The sequence below is a fragment of the Eschrichtius robustus genome, chromosome 8 (genome assembly GCF_028021215.1).
Source record: "Eschrichtius robustus isolate mEscRob2 chromosome 8, mEscRob2.pri, whole genome shotgun sequence".
Taxonomy (NCBI): domain Eukaryota; kingdom Metazoa; phylum Chordata; class Mammalia; order Artiodactyla; family Eschrichtiidae; genus Eschrichtius; species Eschrichtius robustus.
The window spans coordinates 101,291,082-101,306,839 of NC_090831.1; the positions used below are offsets into that span (position 1 = coordinate 101,291,082).

General features: G+C 36.9%; 1 protein-coding gene across 3 annotated transcripts in view; it reads left to right on the forward strand.

Annotated features, from left to right (window-relative positions):
• Window positions 1-15,758, forward strand: part of PTPRZ1 (protein tyrosine phosphatase receptor type Z1) — a 167,933-nt gene that overhangs the window by 51,736 nt on the left and 100,439 nt on the right. For all 3 annotated transcript variants that reach the window (XM_068549373.1, XM_068549374.1, XM_068549372.1), the window contains exon 2: window positions 85-150. In XM_068549373.1, the coding sequence (XP_068405474.1) occupies window positions 85-150 (66 nt within the window). The remainder of the gene's footprint in view (window positions 1-84; window positions 151-15,758) is intronic.

The following is a 15,758-nucleotide window of genomic DNA, read 5'->3' on the forward strand; positions in this document are numbered from 1 at the left end:
GATGCTTTGGGCATCTTATATTTTTTTAAATTTGCACACATATATTTTTCTATGCATTGATCAATTGGTTTTTCTTGGTTGTAGATTGGGCTTATGGATACTACAGACAACAGAGAAAACTTGTTGAAGAGATTGGCTGGTCCTATACAGGTAAATATATTAGAATATAATGAAATTCAGTGGAAAATTTTATTGTTTTTGTATCTGTTTTTATATGTAAAAGAAAACTTTGTAGCTCCACACATCATTTTAACTAAGCTACATGGGTATGCAATTAATCACTAAAAATATATCATATGCAAAGTGATTTCTAGTGATTTTCCATTAGCAAGTTGGTAGTGTAGAGTATATTGATCTCAGACAGAGCTAGATTTGAATCTCAGATCCGCACTATAGCTATGTCTCCTAGGGAAAAATGCATAACCTAATTGAGGTTCAGTTTTTTCATCTGAGAAATGGAGGGTTTTTCTGAGCATTAAATGAGATAAATGGAGTTGGCACAGAGACTCCTTGTAAATAGAAAATTCTCAATAAATGTTATGATCACAGTTGTTGTTATGATCAATATTAACAAATATTGACGGGAATCTTGCTTTCAAAAGTGGTTTCCTTTTGAATTACTGTGCTGAGTTAATTGGAATCAGGGTCTAACGTGATTTTGTATGATTACCAGACGTGGCTTTGAGCATCATGTGTAGCTGAAGTTGGCTTAAAATAGTTACATCCAGAAATCCTGATCAGAAACGTTAGGAAAGAAGAGAAGCTCTAGGCCTGATCAGATGAGCCTGGATGGAACCTAGAGGGAACATGACATGCCTCATGACCATCTGAGATAAAGCTGAGTAGTAGAGTTGGGTACTCATTAGAAATAAGATTGGGTTGATAAGTCGGGATCAAATTAAAAGGGCTTCAACAAGAGCCTAGCCAATTTGGACTTTATTTTATAGATGAAGGGCAGAAGCATGATGAATTTTGTAGCAAGGCATGCATTTTCTTTCTTTTTTTATTCTTACTTTAGAAGTAGAAACTTAAAAAAAAAAAAAAATTCAAACACAAAGAAGAACATAGAAATCACTTTTTACTCCCACCAGTTACATCCACTAGAAAATTTGGTATATTCTTTTCAGGCCAGTTTTTATTATATTATGTTTATATATTTTTTACATAGAGTTTTGCATCCAATTTATTCTGGAAATTAGTTTTGAGCAGTGACAATTCCTGTTGATCCTGGTACTTAATAGTCCATTGAATAAATGTTTCATTTTTAATCATCCAATTCAAGCTATTCACTGTTTAAAGAAATGGTGGCAAATAGATGAATAGATATGTCTATATTTTTATCATTTTTTATTAGAGAATCCTTGATATACCATTACTGAGTAGAAGAAAATAAATGCTTTCAAAATTATTGATACACATGACCTAATTGCTTTCTAGAGAACATATATATGCTTACATATAGTATAGGTAAGTGACTACCCCGCTGAATAAACCAGGATTTAATGACTGTCATTTTGAAAATCTTCACCAATTTGACATGTTTAAAAAATGACATTTTGTTTTAATTTGTTCTGTTTGATTACTGCTGAAGTCAGGATTTTAATTTTTATTAGTCATTTGTATCACCTTTTCTATGAAATAAGTTAAATTAGAACATGGAAAATCATCAAGATATCCATCAAAGCAGGAAAAATTGAACAAATTAAGGCATATCTAGCCTGTGGATTACTGTGCAGATGGACATGTGGTTGTTCTGTATGATATTGTATAGAAAGACTTGCTCTTAATTTACCCATTTATAATTATGACCTATATATCTAACGAATTCTGCCTTATTATTTTTAATTTTTTTAATCTTGAGAAATATATAAAAACAAAGATTCTCCATAACTCTAGTCCACTTTTAATTATTTAAAGTAATTATTCTTTTTTAAAAATTTTGTTTATGTTTTGCTCTTATGTACTTAATGTAATGAACATCCTCAAATTCTATTTACTTGAGCAATTTTTTTTCAGAAAAAAATGGACTTTAACAAAAAGAGAGTTGTTGGATCAAAGTGCCTACTGTTTTTAATATTAATATATATGGTCAAATAAATATGGTCAAATTTTAGAAAATTGTGTTAATTTATCCATTTCCCCACATTTTTACTCACACTAATTCTAAAAATCTGATCAACTTGTTTGACAAAAAGTAAAATTCCATTTTTAATTTGCTTTTATCTGATTACTTAATTTCTTAAATTACCCCAAATAACAGGGTTTAGGTTAGGATTTTGGGAGGACATATGGTAAATAAGTACTACCTGAAGTAATGGTTAAGTGAATAAGAATGGTACACCTGAGTAAGTACTATAAAAAATGAACAATCCATTTATTTACCCTAAACAATTTCACTTTTGTTTTCAGTAAAAGTGTGTGTTACATTCTACTTGAATAAATTTGTGTCCTGGTTTCTCTGGATTTAATTCCAGGTGCTGGACCAATTTTTCTCTATTATATACATAACTCATACAACGTAAGGATTTTAAACTAAGTTATTTTGAGTAAAAGGTATCTTTTAAGTATCTTTATATTATATTTAAGGTATTTTTTAAGTATTTAAGGATGTAAACATAAGAGAAAAAATACTTTCCTTTAGTCTGACCTTATTAAAATAATACTAGAGCTATAAATATTAACAATAAAACAATCCTTAAACAAGAACAAAGAAATAATATATAACTGTTGTAGAAAACTTGATACATAAAGATGTTCATAGAATAAAAATCAGCTGGTTTAGTTTTGTTAACATCTACCTTCCTGGTTTGAGGGGGAACTAAAAGCAGGTTATTTTACTTTAACTGATGAACTTTTAAACAGAGAACTCATATATTTACAAATGAAAAACAAGCTTTAATGCATCCTTCATTCTCCCTAAACCTAGAATCAGAAAATGGAGGACCTGTAGCCTAGGGAGAGAGAGGGTTACAGTTCTCATCACCCCAAGCAAGGGCAGGTGTATGAGGGGTAATGCTGCCTGTTTCCAGCAGCCTGAGGTCCTTGAGGTTCCTGAAGGTGCCTCCTCAGGGCAGGAGAAGACAAGAAGATGGCAGTTTTACCAGTAGCTTCTGGCAAATACCACCATGCATATATTGTTATCTTAGGAGGCAGCCACAGAGCTCTTTCTTTTAATGGGCTAATTGCATGTAGACGTGGCACCTGAAGAGTGGCCAGGCTTTCATGGATGGATCTATGCATAAACCATGCACAGTTCTTTGCTTTATAATCCAGTTGCATCATCCTGGTCATAACTTAAGGCCTATTGGCTTTAGCTCCTTTAAGAGACAGTCTGGTGATCAAAGGGATAGATTCATTAAAAAGTGTCATTTGCTATGGGAGGAGGGGTGGTAGGTCTCAAAAGGGAATGTTCCAGAGTTGAGGTTGAGGGTGGAAGCTTACCAGAGGATCCTAGGAAGAGATTAGAAAGAGTTTCAGCTGAGGACATTTTATAGCTGCTTCGCTCAAGCTGAGTGTGGATTGATTATTTTGTCTGAACTCCTAGAGCGTCAAAAAGAAAACAAACTAAAGCCTTTATCTAAATAAACATATCTCTCCCAAGCAAATCACACCAAAGCCAAGCATTTTAAATGTGGATTATTCACTATTAAGTATATTACCTCAAATGTAGATAAAGGTTGGTAGTCTTTTCAATTTCTATGATTATTATTCCGCCTGGAAAATGAAAAACTATATGTGCTAACTGTGTAAAATTTCAGGATAAATTAATTTTAAGATTCTTAAATTTAAGTAATTGATGAATGGCTGAAGTAAATTGGTTTTGACCACACATAGTCCTAGTTTTGTTCACAGCAGCTTATCTTGTTGAGCTGCTTGTCAGATTAGCTGCAATCTCAGAAGAGAAGACCTACCGTTGAATGTTTGTATATATAGAATTCTATTCATAAAAATTACTAAGAACATCATAACATCTGTCTGTAAGAGAGCTCACTGCTTCACCATAAGCCATTTAAAAATATCATATGGCACATCAAACATGATTTAAATGGAATCATTTAAGCTAAGGTTGTTTAAGAAAGATTACACAATTGTGATATGTGAAGAAACAATAAAAATCCCTGCTGGCTACCAAATGGGTGGAGAAATAGAGGGTGGAAGGGGAGGAGAAGGTATTACTCTTTCAGCTGTGTTTTTTTTAACATAGGTCATAAACAACTTTTCTATTCAGGATATATTCTGTAATTATGTTGAGAAATGGCAGGGTTGGTAAATATATTCACCAGTCCCATTTTTAAAGTTATTACAAGAAGGTGAGCAAAGTTCGTTTGTCACTCTGCAATGAAAGAATGAATTGTAAATCTGGGAATGTCAGCACTAAAATCCAGTTCTTTCCTTAGTAACTTCATTTCATGTAAGGGTTTCATAAAGGTTTCTTCTGAAGGTTTCACATAAGGTTTCTTTCTGTTAACCTTAAATTTTCTATAACAATGCCTGAACAAAGACAATTCAATGCAAAAAAAAACCAAACTAAGTCATTTGGTCTTTTTTTTTTTTTTTTTAATATCATGAACACATAGCCCATAATGATCACATGAGATTAAGATCTTCCTTCTGTTTGAGTTGTTAGACCTTTTCACCTTCAAGCAATGATGAGATCATCAGAAATGAATGGACTTTCACTGCTCCGTTCCTAGAAGTAGTCACTATTGAAATGTAGTCTTTATTTCCTGGAAATTAAAAAAAAATATTCTGTTGGTTCTTTTTCACCATACCTTAAGACAACTTGAAATTGAAAATTTTGTATTGACATATTCTCAAGTGTTCTTAAACCCAGACACCTTTAAAGTTTTAGTTAAAGGGTTGCATTGGGTACAAGTTAGAAAGACCACACAGGAGTCACAATTAGACACTTGACTGAATACCTCAGAAGGAGGAAGTCTCTGAATGCTGAATTGATTTCTGCTTCCTTAAATAGAGTATCCTGTCTAAACAGTATTTCCAACACGTATATAGACTAGAAGATGCTACTTATGGAAAACAAAAGAACCATAATATAAGGTTGTGTATTGTCTGGTTTGATGTTTGGCATTTATTTTTGGACCATAGTTAGGTTTAATAATTTTACTTCTCTTAACCTAGGAGAAAGTAGGCCAAAGGTAACTCAGAAAGAAAATTTAAATCTACCTTGAATAATGACTGATTTCTGGCTCATCCAGCCCTCTCTTTACATCTAGAATCTGAAAACATTTTTAACATATTATGTTTTCCTCTGAATCATCACTCCTTATCTTAAACAGACTGTTCATTTCTCATTTCCAACTTGAGTGAAAAGGCAAGTTCTAGAACTCCATGTATAGAATTACCTCATTTTTGTAAAATATTATATGTTTATATGGGCATAGAAGAGAGGCCTGGAAAGATACACACCACCCTGTTGTCAGTGGTTACCCCTGAAGAACGGGACTATGGAGGGCCATAGGAGGCAGGAGACTATCACATCTTATTGTATGCTATTCGTATTTCGCTAGTTGTTTAAACACCTATATTGAAACAAAAGGTTTTCAACTTGCTTCTCTTAGTTTTAGCTAAGAAGGACAAGGTAGTTGGAAAAGGACCACAGCTTTGCATTTTCACCAGTAAGAATGTAGAGTCCCTGCTAAGCTGCAGTGAGAGGATGCCACAGACATCTAATCAGAGCACGAGGGCATGTAGAGTCAGGCTGTCTGGTCATCACTAACATTCAGACTGACCAGGCTGTTTAACTGCTCTGTATTTCAGTTTTCTTTCAGTAAATAGTTTTTAACAATGCCCTACCTGATTGTGCATGAATCAAATCAGTGTTCCACATTGTTGTAGGAAATCTCTTTGAGCAGTTATGCTACAAATCCAAGTGATTATTATGACAGTGTCTTAACTTGAGCGCAAACAGATTAAACAAGTCGGGGTGTATCTGATAATCTCACAAGAGGATTAGAAGGGTTTGTTTAAATGCATATTATAGACAGGTATTTCCTGTCATTGTACATTTTTAAAAGTTTAGCTAAAATGTATGACTGAGCAGACTTTCCCTATGCTAAATGTGATGAGTAGAGCATGCCTCATTGTAAAGGCTGAATAGGTTCAGTTAAATAATCTAAAACTTAGAATTTATTTTTCTGCAACTATCACTTTAGTATAGAACTGAAAAAATAAGGGTGTGGCTACAGATTAGCATTACAATTAAATAATCATTGCTGAATGTATCTAAGAGTAAAACAATATGCCAGTAGTGTTCCCCTGTGAGTAAAGTTAAAATTGCACAGATTCTCTAGGCCAGCCTCATAACCACCCCTGCTGACTATACTTGGTAGTCTTGAATGGATTGGACAAGTCCCTTAGCAGCTCAAGATGAGAACATCTGGCTGTTTCTCCTTCTGTCTGTGCTCAAATGTCTGGGCTTAGTGGCTGGGTGTACTGTTCTCCCTCCCTTTTCTGGACCTCCTTTATCTCACTTTCTGTGTTTACTCTGAAGTGCCCTGGTTCATAAAATTCATCTTTCAGCAAAAAAAAAAACAAACACCGAGAGAGAATATTACATGATTAATTAAAAAAAAAAAAATCTAAGATCAGACCACAGTTTGTGTAATCACACAGAACTCATGTAAATATTTTCAACATTTAGGCAAAATACCATTGCAATTATTTTAAGTTGACCTATGTCACCTTCTTATTTTATGAATCAGTAAAGGCTGAGTGCAAGGCTTATTTACCTAGTTTCCTGTTTTCTGTGTGGTAACTCTGACTCTTTAAACCGAGGATTTTCAAAGAGCAAAAAGATGAAGAATATGTAAATGACTCATTTCTTCTATTCAGAAAGATTTCTTATTAACTGAAGCAGAGAATTATTGATACAAAAAATTATTTTGAAATATATTCAGATATGTTTAGGACTGATTTTCTTCCCCTTTATCCATTGAATGTATATTGAATGTATATGGCTATCTCTCTATCCTGCTACCTATGAATACAGGTCTCTGTTTTAACCATGTAGTATGTTTTGTTCAGGTAAGAGATGCTTTGGGCCAGAGCTAGGACTTTTCTTGGCTGGAATGCAGAGGATCTTGGAGGTTCTTTGTGGCTTCTGGCAAACCAGCCTCCAAACTGTTATAGACTGTGCAGGGACCATCTTAACTACCACAGAATATTCTGGGACACTTAACAGCTGCCCAGATTCATTCCTCAAACTGTATATACCTAGGGTTCCATGGGGAGGGAAGCGAACTTGAACCCTATTTAGAGGTAGATTCGGAGTAGTATCTAATAACCTAGGGAGGTGGGCTTGAAGGAAGCCAGGACTGAGAGAGGCAGTCGGGAGCCCCTGAGAAATAATTATCGTGACTGAGGAAGAAACCTGGCAGCAGAGGTTGAGTGCAGAGTGGAGCCTGGCATCAGTGGGACCAGCTTCCAGGTTCCCTGTGATGCTCCCGCCTGTTTGCGGGGCTGCTCCCCACCCAGAGGCCCCCTCACTCTTAAATGCCTGTGTGCCCTGTCCTGGAAACAAAGAGCTCAAGCAACTCCACTGTGGCCTTCTTCTCAAAGAGCCCGAAATGAGAAGACCACCCTGGGAGTTCCCAGGCAGACTCACAGGCAAGCCAGCCGAAGTGCAGGCATCCAGTCCCATCCAGCAGCTGCCCATAGCCAGGGAGGTGATTGACAGTCTCTAGGAAGGAGCAGCAACCTTGAACTTAAAATCAGATTCTTGTCTACCTAGGCTAAACTTTAGTCCCTTAGAAGATGCTATCCAGCTCTAATTTAACAGATTAATTTTATTTTTTTTTGGCTGTGTTGGGTCTCCGTTTCTGTGTGAGGGTTTTCTCTAGTTGCGGCGAGCGGGGGCCACTCTTCATCGCGGTGCGCGGGCCTCTTCACTATCGCGGCCTCTCTTGTTGCGGAGCACAGGCTCCAGACGCGCAGGCTCAGTAGTTGTGGCACACGGGCCCAGTTGCTCCGCGGCATGTGGGATCCTCCCAGACCAGGGCTCGAACCCGTGTCCCCTGCATTGGCAGGCAGATTCTCAACAACTGCGCCACCAGGGAAGCCCCAGATTAATTTTTGATGACAACTTTTTGAGAAAGAGGAGACCGTACCCGGGCTGAGGAGACTGAGTGTGATAAGACTGTAGATGCCTTTCTGATCATTTCTCTGCTCCTGTTATTTCCCCCAGTGACAAAGTCAATGAGCCATTATCTTGATGAGTATCAAGAGTAACGGTCTGGTATATGGTTTCCCCCAAAATGAAAATCACTTATTTCTCATTATAAAAACAACACACGTTCATTTAAGAAAAATCATATATATATATATGATTTATATGTAAGTGCAGATTTATTTATGTATAAATATATAAATGTATTTATGTTTATGAATATAAGTATGTATAAGCACAATATAAATATAATATAAATGTATTGTATTTATAAATATTTTACCTATAAATATATTTATGTAAATATCTTAAATATATATATAAAATTTAAATAAATTTATATAGAAATGTATATGATAGCTGGAATTTATAGAAAATAGCTATAAATCTTAAAGAACTGGAAAACAAGAAAAGCTGTATTTTATAGCTCTTTGCCACCTGGAAACTGAAACAATAGCAGAGCCACCCAGAATCAGCATCAAAGCACATTCAAAAGTTGGCACCTGCCGAACTGGATTATCTCTAAGCTACTAATGGCTAATCTAGCTTTTTTACATGTGTGTTTCCTTTCATATTTCATGAGTATCTCTATGAAGTAAGAGCTGCTTGCAGCACTTTTTTCATAAATAACATAGAGTTTTCTTTTCTAAAACCCCCAAAGTTGCACCCATGCCTATAGCGCCCCATATATCCTTGAGGAGATTCTGAGGTTCAGTTAATCTGTGTTAGAATGTGAAGGAGTTGAGTTCTTATCACTTCTTGACTTGCCTTCTACCTGGATGTTATTATATACTCCTCGACAAAGCGAAATTTAAAGTTTTGAGATCATTAGTTTAATGAACCAGTACTTACTGGATGTATGACATGAGCCAGACACTTTCCCAGGTTCCGGGGATGCAGAAGCAATCACATGCCAACGACAGATTACAAAGTGTGACAAATGCCCCAGTAGTAGACTGTGGTGACACAGGTCTGTGGCCCCTACATAGCTTAAGGGGTTCAGGGGAGGCTCCCGAGAGCGAGAGAAAGGGCCTTTAAATTGAGATAAAGCATAAGTAGGAGCTAACTAAGCCAACATGGGTGGAAGATTGTTCCAGGCAAAGAGAGCGGCCGTGCTAAGCTGTGGGTGAGAGAGAAATCGAAATCGCTATGCCCAAGCCTCTCTAGTACTCTTCCTCTCTGGACAGAAAACTAGGAATGTGATGAGAACATTCTTAGGGCCCCATGAATTAATTCTGGTTTAACTGCTATCCTATCCAAAATTCTAGATAATAAAATTTATAGCATACTTTGATTGGCAATAACTTAAATTTTTAGTTATTGACCTATTTGTACTAAGGGATGTTAGGCATGATTTTTCATCACTGTTTTAGTTAGTAAACTAAGGGAACTGGAACTAGTGAAAGAGACCAAAAGAGGGGGATGTTAGGAAGGCAGGGGGAGGGAGAGGGTTTTACAGAATCCAAATGAGAGAGGGTGTCAAGGAGACGGGACTAACCATGTCACATGACTTCACAGGGAGTGCAAGCTGAGATAAAGATGATGAACCTCGTCATAGTCTAAGGAAGCAGGTTTTAGTGGGGTTTCCTTTGCTATTTTGTCTGATAAGTAACAGGGTCTGGGGTCAGACTATCTAACTGCTTAGCTTCAGCATGGGCTTCATAGGCTCTGCCTCTTTTATTTCCTCATCTGTCAAAAGAGCTAATAATGGTACCTACCTCAAAGTGCGCAGCAATGATTAAATGAGTCGGTATATTCATAGCACTTAGAACAGTGCCCAGTACATATAAAGTGCTTAATAAAGGTATTAAAGTCAGATCCATTTTCCATAACACTCAGGACTTGTTTTGTACCAGGTTAACATCCATCACACTGTTCTCTTTCTGAAGTACAGATGTGATTATATTATTCTCCTGTTTGAATCCCTTCGGTTGCTCCCCATCACTTACAAAATGAAAAATGGACTCTTTAGTGTGGCATAGAGTGACTTTCGTGATTCGTTTCAGCCCACCTATCCTGTTCCGCCCCCCATAATTATCTTTCCCCCTGCCTTCTGCTGTGCCAGCATTTTCAAAAGCAGGTCTCTCTGATTCTAATCATTCTTCACTGTTTTACCAGAATTCCAAACCTCTGCACCTCCTTTAAGAAGTGAGGCCTTCCTGATTCCTGCTGCCCCCAGGCCAGTGCAGATCCCTGTGCCCTCGTCTTTGTTGCACATAACACAAGGACGTGGCAGGTCCCGTGTTTTATTCATCTTTCCTTTCGCATAGTGTGGCACGTGGTCTGTACCCTGCAAGTATTTATGCCATGAATGAATAAAGCTGAGACATGATAGTGTTTTCATTTTACAAATGGAGAAAGAGAGATGAAGTCACTTGCCCAGAGTCACAAGCTGAGCAGCAGACTGGAAACTTGAACCTGGGTCTTGACTCCCAGGGCTCTTCCTGAGACTCCTTATGGCCACATCTCAGTCATTTGTTTCAGTGATGTGGGTTACAACACAAAGCTGTTAGAGTTTTTAATTATCGTGTAGATATAAAAAATGCTGGTTCCAAAGCCATCGTGTTTGGTATGGTCTTTTTGCTTTATGCATGTGTCTTTTTATTGAAAAGTGGAATTGTGGGTGCCTTTTATTTTCATCTCTGCTTGTCCATATCTTCTAGCTTGTCTACACTAGATATGTATTTGTTTTATAACCAAACGGGGCTTAAACATCTATTTAATATAATATAAATTTATTTAAATTAATTTTTATTCTATGTGTGATTAACAAGTTGTTTTGCGTCACGGAAAGTCTTCTGCTTCTGCGTATTTCCTTACTTCATATAATGATCTAATGGTTTATGTATCTGAGGGCCTCTTATCTGGGTCTCTTCCTACTTGGCTGTAGCAGGTGAACTTCTTTACTGATCAATAAAGTTGAAAATACTATAGTAGTCATCTATATCCTTAAAAAGTAGGTAATAAATTGTAATTAGTGTGGAAATGGATACTGTTCTCTTAGAAAGATGGCCATATCATTATACACCTGCATTTCACCCAGACTCGATCTAGCCAGGATTCCATTGAGTGCACTTAAAGTCTCACACAACTTGATTTTCTTCTCTCTTGTAGTGCAGTATATTCCCTCTGCATTCGTTTCACAATCGGGATCGTTATCCTAGCTCAGTGAGAATCAATTTCCCATAGTTGACTGTCTGAATCACTGCCAGCTCAGTCACATTTTCTACATCATTTACCAGAAAGTATAGTTTTTTAAAAAGTCAGAACAATTATGCAGGGAACCTGTAGCCTTGATATGCTCTCAGAATGTGCTTTAGAGAAGTCACCCTATTGGAGCTCACGTTCTTTTGCACATTGTTGCTGACCTGTAGATCAAAGGATCCCCCATTCCAATTCCCCATTTTCTAAGTGAGCCTCTATTGACATGAAAGAGTTCATTCTCTTTTGAAAGGAGAACAGTTCATCTTCAGAGTGCAGCGTCTATGGTTTCCTTTTAGCAGAATAGTTACATCTTTAATTTCTGTGGAGATAGTGAGGAAAGCCAGTTCGGGATATGTTTATGTGGCTTCAGAGTAGATTTGGGGAGAAGATTCTGTGACTTTTAATTATGATCCTTTACCCCCCCCCCCCAAAGTACATGTTTTGGTAAATTATAATAACTGTTCTATGCCTTTCATTTATGGTGATTGAGATTGCTTTTTTATGCTTCTTCAGCACAAGGAAGAAGATTTGATTTAAAGTCCAAGTCTTATTGACTTTTTTTTATCCCATCAACATTTTTAAAAGTAAACTGAGTAGAAAATTAAGTTCGGGCTTATGATGCAAATTCCTCTAATGTGTCTGACCTTTGTTTAATCATTTATGGGTTATCACTGCAAGATGTTTATATAGATTAGATACCACAGAGATCTAAGGAACTATATTTATCTGATGCTAATTAATATTTGGCATTAAATAGTCTCGTCACCTTCCAATTTCCTAATGTTAAGCAATTCAACAGCAAGCACCTACTGGTCAGATAACTATTAAACTTTGTCAATTATATATATATATAATGTGTGTGTGTGTGTGTGTGTGTGTGTATACACACACACACACAAGTTTTTCACCATATTTGGACTACGTTAGAATAGATAACAAGACGTTGAAATTCACACATCTTGGGAGGGTTGTATGTTATCGGTTATCACTGAAGTTATTTATTATATGTTTAATAATGTTAAGGTTCATGCTGAATTATCACAGTTGATTAGTGTATTTTTGCTCACAGTATGTGATGATCCATCAACTAAAAATAACTTTTGTGACTGTGAAATTCCTTCGCATTTAAATAACATTAAAAAATAATAAAATACTGGATTAGTATGGAATTCCATTTTCTTTTTTTTTTTTAATTTTATTTATTTATTTTATTTATTTATGGCTGTGTTGGGTCTTCGTTTCTGTGCGAGGGCTTTCCCTAGTTGCAGCAAGTGGGGACCACTCTTCATCGCGGTGCGCGGGCCTGTCATTATCGCGGCCTCTCTTGCTGCGGAGCACAGGCTCCAGACACGCAGGCTCAGTAATTGTGGCTCACGGGCCTAGTTGCTCCGTGGCATGTGGGATCTTCCCAGACCAGGGCTCGAACCCATGTCCCCTGCATTGGCAGGCAGATTCTCAACCACTGCGCCACCAGGGAAGCCCAAGAATTCCATTTTCTTAATTGGATTTTTCCTAAGCTTTTATATTTTGCTCCTTATTTGAAAATGAATTTGCCAAAGGAGCAAGTATAATGATAAAGCGTAACAAGAGCATTAAATAGAGAGCTTATAATCTAAATCAGTGTTTCCTAAACTTTAGCGTGCATCAGAATTACCTAAATATTACTAAATAAATCTTACTAAAGTAGGATTGCTGGGTCTGACTTCGAGAATTTCTGATTCAGTAAATCTGAGGTGGAGGCGGTAAATTTAATACCTAACACCTTTCAGGTGATTCTGCTGCTGTTAGTCTGGGGAACCTCATCTTGCAGTGTCCAGAATCTAGATCAGTCTCTACTTATATTGCCTTAATTTGGGGAATGAATGAATGATAGAGTAAAAAAGAGAAAGCCTATGTGTGAATACATTTACCCACATGGAAGTGCTTTAGTTCTCTGGATGTAGTATATTGACATGAAAAAATATTATTATTGCTTCTATTTAACATATAATAACATTGTAAATGTTATTTTCAAAACCTGCTATCTGCATCAGTAAAGAGAGAAGGTAAACTTTTGAACAGTTTTTAACACAACTTCCATTAATTTGTTGGTTTAGGTATTAGGTAGGGCATCATTACGTACATCAGGAAGTTCTTGGCCTGGGTGAGTCCAGTGGGAATCCCTCACTAGTGAGTCTGGCTGCAAGCTATCTTTACCTTGAATTACTGTAGACACATTTATCTCTAGCAATTGCCAAGGAAAGTTCTTTTTCATAACCTTTCAAGAATCATTTTTTATTGACCTGGTTCCAAAAGAGCCTGTGTTCTAATGCTATCCAAATGGTATTATTAGTTCCTTGATTCTTTTTTCTTTTCTTTTTAGTATCCAAATTCCAGTCTTGCAGTTCTCCTAAACTATTACTGTTAATGACAATTTCCTCCTAAATTTTTTGGCTGTTGGTAATGTAATTTAGTGCTACCTTCACAAGTTGAAAAATAGGATTGAAATTTTTCCGGATTTTTTTTTTTAAGTAAACATTGTTATTCATTCCTTTCTTCAGTAGCTGTTTGGAGTTAAGTAACTCATGTATTTGTCACTTTTCAAGTCACTAATGTCAACTCCACAGGATAAGTTATTTTACTACTACACATACAAATCATATTTTCCATCACTGGGCTGCATTTTGCTTGGAATTTAGTCTCTCACCCTGGGAGATATTTTTGAAAGTTTTAATAGCTGTATGTAGAAATTGAGAAAAAAAACATCTGTCAGATCTCATTATTCTAGTAGAAAACTTATTTGAAAATCTTACAGTGGATGATAGAGCCTGAACTTGTTGGATAATCACTTCATTCACTTATTCATTCATTCAACACCTTTTAAATGAGCACTTCTTATCTGGCAGCAGAAAACAAACATCTGTAGGTAAAGGAAATGACTCCTAGTGACCTGTTAAGTTATGCTGCATAAGTATGGTCATGAACACTGAGTACAGTCATTTTAGTTTATTATCCTCTGGAGACTTTCCAAAATTATAGGGATTATATTTATTCAAGTAAATAAATAACTACAAAATTTGTAAGGCCAAGACATTGTCTTATTTTAAGTAAATATTAATTTTTCATAAATTTTTTAAATTGAAAGTTTGGGGAAACATTTTTTTAAATTTCCTTTTGACTCAGTTTTGCCCTTTGGCTTGGGAGGATTCACAGTATACCTCCAGGTGATATGAAAAGTCCCAATTAAGCCCTGCCTAGTAGCGACATGGTCAATGTTGGGAACTCCTAAAAAACTACTGAACACAACCTAGTTCTTACTGATATCTGCAACCAGCCATATCTACTCCTCCTTTGCGTTCTGGACCTCCCTTCATCCACACCCTGGTGGCAGTGTGTCAAGCATAACATCTCAATCCATGTCCATTGCAGGGAGAAGAAATTCTCTCTCCCTTGTTAGCCATGGAATATCCCTCCGAGGTTAAAGACACCTTCTTCTCCAGAACCCTGAGAAGAATGTTAGACTTAGTGACAGGGTCATTTTCTCAAAAGTTTGGAAGAAGCAGCTTGTCATTTTGGTCAAATTCTTATCATTAAGCCTAGTCAAGTACCTTCAGAATAGAATTCAGTAGGGACCATGCCCTGATTATGACATCTCCTTCACTCATTAAAAGTTCTGCATCCCACCCACCGTGCATGTACTATTAGATGTTGATCAGGAATCTAGGTCATTAGTGACAGAGAAGCCTGAGGAACACTCGGACTCCAGTCTGATTATGAGTGGGCAGTGCTTGTTGAAGGTCCTGAATTTGCAATAAGACTTTTCATCCTAGTCACAGAAATGGGGAAAGGACCTAGTGTGTCTACCTACAAAAACCTAAGGAACTATTCAACAGTAAAGAGCCACTGTTCAGCAATGTGAGGATGTTTTCAATCCCCAACCCCCATATTCCTGTGTGTAGTGATGGCCCCTGTCATAGTAGTTCTAATGGAACTTCTTCTGGATTCTAAGGCCTATAGCCCAAAGGACATGATGAGAGAGAATATGGGTCTGACAGGGAATTCAAAGCCTCCCTCCTGGGAGCCTGTGGAATGTAGGCGCTGTTTCTACACTAATGAGTGTTCTACACTAATCCTAAAATCAGCTGCCATGGCTCGCAATCATTTCTTGGAAAAGAGACTGAACATAACAAGGTACAGAAAAGTTCCACAGAGTCTCCTTTAGAAATGGTGCTGTCCCCAAGTTTTAAGGGTATTCTCTTAGTAGAGTTGGGATATAGTAAAATGGTTACACACTGAAAGACCACCTTAACCCAGCAGAGTAAAATGGGGATTAACCCTGAGTGGTAGTCTGTAGGACTCAGGTTCTTCAAGACAAAAGAGTCCCCAGGTC